This window comes from Cynara cardunculus (genome assembly GCF_001531365.2).
Source record: "Cynara cardunculus var. scolymus isolate 2C chromosome LG 14, CcrdV1, whole genome shotgun sequence".
In the NCBI taxonomy this organism is placed as follows: Eukaryota; Viridiplantae; Streptophyta; class Magnoliopsida; order Asterales; family Asteraceae; genus Cynara; species Cynara cardunculus.
Genome location: NC_037541.1, coordinates 10,341,656 through 10,347,880, shown reverse-complemented (window position 1 = coordinate 10,347,880; position 6,225 = coordinate 10,341,656). Strand labels below are relative to the sequence as shown.

Below are 6,225 nucleotides of genomic sequence, written 5' to 3'. Positions count from 1 at the left end.
GTTTTTGTCCATGTCGTTTACAATTCATTGTCATTTTTGTCTCAAAAGGCAACTCCGTCAGTAGTTTAACATTAAGTATAAAGAGATAAAATCAGCAATGAATTCATAAACCACATGGACAAAATGAAAACAACAACAAAATTGTAAACCCACAGAGAGGAAAACCATAATTTCAAAAAACACAAGGATGAAAATAGCAATTTTCAATAAACCAGTAACCATGGTTGTGCAAGCACCTCGACTTATCCCATCCCAGGAGGTTTTGAAGTTAACAGTCGGACAACCCTCCAGCGGTCCTGATCTGACTGTTTGAGCTACCCGAAAGGTTAAATCCTCATTTCTTGATGACCAGAGGAATCGGGTCTTCACCCGGAAATACACCATCAATACCATTTTGATGTCTACGAAAAAACACGTAGTCTAAAGCAATTCTCTAATTCATTTAGTTAATGTCGAAACGTTCTAAGAGACAACGAAAAGATAAAGACTCTGCGATTCGACGGATCAAAAAGCAGAAAGTAAATTAAAAGATATAACCTAGCGATGGAGTAAGAAGGATCCTTTCATTTAAGCCTCTCTTCGGACAAAGTACAACTTACCCATAACGTGGAGAACGGCAACAAAAGCAATGAAGCCGATGCTCATCACGAGAACAACATTTGGAGAGATCTTTAATCCAGGGGCATCATCGGTGTAAAACTGGAGCATGTTTCCAGCTGTTCCGCCTGTCGCTCCTCCAGTGCCGCCTGTCCTCCTCCTCCGCAAGTTGGCGGCAGTGGCCGCTGCACTTCCTCTTGGCGGGGCTCCTCCATTCACCGCCATTCCTGTACCGTTCATATCAAATGAATGTTTGTTAAGCAAAGGGAAGGGAGATAGACAACAGGCTCCTCCACAGAATCAGCAATTTGATCTTAGCTACAGCCAATTTTTCCCACAAGTTTTACAGAATCAGGAGAGGCTTTGGCTATGCCTATGTTAGGTCAACTAGCAGATAAACTAATCACGTTAAGTAAAAACTAGCTAATAAGTTGGATGACAATATAAAATAAGAACATGTTCAGAAAATTAACAGGAAAAATACAAGAAGCATAATTGGGAAAAATGGAAAAAGAAAACCTGGAACTTATTAAAACTGCTACTAAAAAGCTAGCCTATAAGCTAGCTTATGGCTAACCAAAGAGGGTTTAATATAAACTAGCTTATGGTTGCCAAACATATGACATTTATATGAAATCTAATAATCTAAGAGCATTCACAAGTTCACTTGCATTGTTGCATTCACAGCTAATAACTATGAAATACTGACAAAAAACAAACAAACTGCAGTTCATATATTTGTATTAGTACTTGAAGAACTCATAATCTTATTATACAAAAAGGCTGTACATCTTTCTTTTGGAAAGCAAACAAACTCACCCACCCATGTCTGTGAAGAAACTCAAAGTCACAACCTACAGACTGTAATAAGCTGGACATCTAATTATAACCCAATTTCACATGAAGACTATAACACTACTAGAAAACAAGGTATCAGCGACGAAAATCAGCGAGGGAAAGGCCAAAAACCATTTCCCTCGTTGATCAATTATTAATTGAATTTAGGTCCAATAAATCACAATTTATATCCTTAAATGCAGCATTAAGTATGTATCTTTCATTTCATAAATTTTTTGGCTTAAGTTTTTGAACCAGAAAAAAGAGAACAGTATGAAAAGCAGTTTTGGCAAATTATCAAATAACAATGACATTTAACGGTTACTGAAGCTAATCGCTCTTGCAAATCACACTAATAAGTTTTTGTTTATGATTCATATGTTATATACCATATATCCACAAACTTGTTGATAAACAGTTGTATGGCCAAATTAACAGGACTACCAAGAGAAATCATCCAACTTCCTTCTTCAAATTCAATTGTTTTGGGCCTTTTTGGCTATTGCCATGTGTGGATCTATTCAAGCTTGGATGTGTTCACACCATTTACCTGTTCAAACATATGGCAACTTCGAACACGAATCATAGATCCAAGAGTCATTCCATTCAGTTCTGATAAAACCCCTATCTACCAAAATTCTCCTTCCTTCCAGCAATTAAACTATTTACTACAAATTTTAAGTGGAAAATTCTCAGCAATTCAGGAAATCCAACCACAAATTTGGTGAGAGGCTTTCAGTTGAAAATTCCACATCTGATCAAATTCAAATCGATCATAACATACAATAAACATAATGAATTCAAATAAGCACAAAAACTGAATAAACATAAATTGCAAAAGTAGATCAGATCCAAAACATCTCAATTAGATTACCTTCACAAAGATAACTAATTAATTGATCATCTCAATTAGATCGCAAAGATAACCAATTAACTCTGCAGCTACACATATTCATGCTCCATCATATCTAATCAGAAACAAAATTGCCATCAACAAAAACTAAAACAAAGTTATAAATAAGAAAATCACCTTAAACTGATGCAGAAAACGAAAGGAAGAACGGAACGAAACCTTTAGCGTCGAGAAAATGGTAGCGATTTGAGTCTGTTCCAAGATCCGATCTTAAGGTGGTGTTTTGATTGCTAATTTAAATTTTTTATTAATTTATTTCGTTGTGATACGGTTTAGTGATTTGATTGTAAAAAAAGGAAATATTTATGCCAGTTTGATATGGGTAATAAAAAGTTTTTGATAAGTTACTTTTTTGTAATTTATTAACTTATTATGATGATCTCGATAACAATGAGTTTTTAATATTTGGATGGAAAAAGAAAAAGGTATCACATCTATTTTATCATGCTTATCCGGTGTGATACTGTTACAAGTTAATCCAAACATTTTTTTATAAAACTCAAATTTACCACCAGATAAGTTAATAAATACTTTTACAAAAAAAAAACATAAATTTTTTTAAATAAGCAATTCCAAAATTCTAAAAGAGAGAGAAAGATTTATATAAATGTGTATTTATATTTGACCTTGTAATTAAAAAAGTTATAAAAATTGGATAATTAAATGGTAAAGTATAAACTAATAAATTAATTACATTTTTATTTTATTTAAAGTTAATCAAAATCAGATAATTAAATGGTAAATTAATCTGATAAGTTGGTTGTTAACTGATAAAGTAGTGAGAAATGACGATCTCATTGATCTGTGTCCTTGGCCTTGACACTCCCTACAACTTCGTTATTGAAGTTGTTAATGGTAGGGATACACCAATCTCCTTTGAAGAATTGCACGTAAAGCTAATAAACAGGGTCGTTTGAATATTGGACTAATGCATTCTTAATGCAGGTTTATATCATCAATCGTCTTCCTACACCAACTTTAAATCATGCCTCTCCATATCCCAAACTCTTTGTGGAAATTGTCGAACTGTCAAAAACTATGGAGTTTCGGTTGCCTATGTTATCCGTGGTTAAATCCTTATACTGAACATAAACTTGAGTCAAAGTCCACTGCATGTACCTTCATGGATTATTCTTCAAATAAAAGTGTCGATTACTATCTACACCTCAAAACACACAAGATCTATACTTCAAGGCATGTTCACTTTGTTGAGAACATGTTTCCTTATTCTAACCTTCTCATACCAACATACTCTATAAACACCTTAATTGAAGAGTGGTGTCCGATGTTTATCCCTCTACCCTCACAAACTACTCCCACAACCCCCACGCATATTCTATCTCTATCTCCTACGGTCTCTGTTGATCCCAATACCAATACTCCATCTACTCCTTCAGCTACACCATCTCCCTCGTCCTCATCACCACTTGCACCCCCACCACCTACTCTACCTACTCCACCACCACATCCCACTCACACCATGATCACTAGGACAATGTGAAATACGAATCCCTAGGACAATGGAAAATCTTTATACCTTTCCTTCGAGTGCCCATGCCATTAGACTATGTACTGGGCTCTCTAGAAGGTAAAGCAGGAAGAGAGTAGCTGACATCAACCATAAAGCCCACTCTATCCTGCTGCCAGTAAGAGGGAAGAGGTCAAAAGTAAGATACTATTTAGAGTACCATTATGAATTTCATTTTTTTTTATCCCTATAGAGTCGCATATTTGGGCAGGGTATTTTTTCTAATTTCTTTTGGAGCTCTAATGGAGAAGAGAGACATCATTGGGTGTCATGGGAGACCATTTGCTGTCCTAAGGAGGAAGGAGGGTGTTAGAATTCGTTCGTTACATCAAGTGATGCAAGCCTTGCACATAGGCGTGGAATTCTATACTATAAAGGGGACTCTCTTTTCTTTGGGCTATGTTCATGCGAAGCAAATATGGTGCCCTTCACAGGGTTGTTCTCTCTTGAATTCCTAGGAGTGCTTTGATTCACATATGAACCAGTGTGATTAATATATGAACTAATTAATCTGATTCATATATGAACTTGTGTGATTCACATATGAACTAATAAATTGGTTCACATATGCACTTATGGGTTCACATATGCACTTGTTTGCTATCTATTTGTAAAAGTTACGAAACTATCCCTCTATTTTTTGCTTAACTAGTCAAAGCCGCAATCTTTGACCAAATGAAAGTGGCAATTCTTGACCAATCCTGACAAATCTTGACTGTATGAAGAACTATGATCACTTATTTACTTCTCAAATACTTACTACTTCTCAAATGATCTTTCCCTATCAATATAATATCGATTATATATAGGCAAAGAGTCGTATGAGAAGGAGAGTTAATATGAGAAGTGTAAAAAGAGATCTAGACCCTTGATCACCTTTAATCTTAAACCCGTCCATGAATCACGCTTGATACGGGGATTGATCAGGTGCATCATTCTAATGTGCATCTAAGGGTATAGATCCCTTCTTACACTTCTCACCTTAACTCTTATTCTCACTGGAACGCTACCCCCCCAACATACATATATATACATATATATATATATATGTGTGTGTGTGTGTGTATGTGTGTATGTATGTATGTATGTATGTATGTATGTATGTACAAATATCACGGTTGACGGTACCCATTTCGATGCAATGTTTCTTAACGATAATGCATTATCACTTAATGGTTTGTATCATACATTGAATGAGAGAATCAAAGTGGCAAAAGGGATTTGAATACAAAATAAAGAGCTAACTTTTTTCTCAATTTATGGTCTGTGTCTCACATCGGATGAAGTGTGAAAAATATAAGAGGAAGTTGGGACAGGGTACAAAATTAGGGTGAACAACGGAACACACATGCATTTATGACTTCTTTTTATGCTAAGCTCAAATGTAGTATTTAACCTTATTAATTTAATAAGGTTATATAGAAGATTGACCCACTTAATATTTATCTTATTTCTTATGGGAGAATGTTTCATTTATGAGAACTGATTCAATGTTTTATATTGTATTTCATAAATTGTAACGGAGAAAATACACTTTTGTCTCCAAAAGTTATGGTCACCTGTAACGCACGATCCCAACACTGTTACATTTATACGATAGTTAATCATAACTTTTTTTTAATTAACTTGAATATCCAACCCGCTATGCGAGCCGACTAATCTCATGACGACCACCTACTTTGCAGATAGCCCGAAGTCACTGCATTTGAACCTTTGTGGCCACAAGAGGATTTTTATTCCTCCTTGGATTTGAACCTGAAACCTCCTAATACTTTTAACCTTTGAAGCCAAGCTCAAACCAATCAAACACTATCCTAATCATAACTTTTTATATACAACATACTTTAGAATCGACCCGTTAATAAATGAGGTTGCAAAACAAGCACTATAAAGTAACCAATCACAAGGTTTTATATTGCACCTATGCTTACACTAACCATTTTTCTACAAATTTTAGCTTCAATATTAAAACATTATTTTACAACCAAAAAATAAGAAATTGTATGAATTTTCTTCATATATAATAAACAATATCATTAAAAATAATTTAAACCTAAACCATCCAATACATTCATTATCTTATACTAGAAGGGTATTCGTACAATGCAGTGAAATACATCTTGATTTTAATGTTTCATTTTATATTTTGGGTCTATCGATGTTATAATACGATTTTATGTGGTTTTGAGAAAAAGAAAATGTTTTTATTTTTGAATGAAATATAAATTTAATGATATTATAAAAATTTGAAAAAAATAATCGATATTATTATTAAATTAACTATTTAAAAGTTCTCGTTTTTGTGTAATTTCTTTAATTCAATTTTTTAATTATAATTTAATTGAAGTTT

The 6,225-nt window shown here is 34.0% G+C and overlaps 1 protein-coding gene across 4 annotated transcripts; it reads right to left on the bottom strand.

Moving 5' to 3' along the window:
* Nucleotides 1–424: 424 nt before the first annotated feature.
* On the bottom strand, nt 425–2,533 carry LOC112526810 (protein transport protein Sec61 subunit beta-like). 4 transcript variants are annotated; one of them, XM_025137228.1, is made up of 3 exons: nt 2,507–2,523; nt 2,309–2,402; nt 425–824 (listed from the first exon to the last, which is right to left on the bottom strand). In XM_025137228.1, exon 3 carries the CDS (start codon nt 820–822, stop codon nt 568–570), a length of 255 nt encoding a protein of 84 aa, XP_024992996.1. In that variant the 5' UTR covers nt 823–824; nt 2,309–2,402; nt 2,507–2,523; the 3' UTR covers nt 425–567. The 4 variants fall into 4 exon arrangements, 3 of the variants coding, with proteins under 3 accessions (XP_024992996.1, XP_024992998.1, XP_024992999.1); XM_025137230.1 differs by lacking the exon at nt 2,507–2,523 and adding an exon at nt 2,465–2,492 and having other exon boundaries at nt 2,309–2,376; XM_025137231.1 differs by lacking the exon at nt 2,507–2,523 and adding an exon at nt 2,465–2,484 and having other exon boundaries at nt 2,309–2,370.
* Nucleotides 2,534–6,225: the final 3,692 nt, after the last annotated feature.

Bases quoted from the DNA above. Each gene is read 5' to 3' on its own strand.
- LOC112526810 (XM_025137228.1), bottom strand. From the start codon at position 822: ATGGCGGTGAATGGAGGAGCCCCGCCAAGAGGAAGTGCAGCGGCCACT.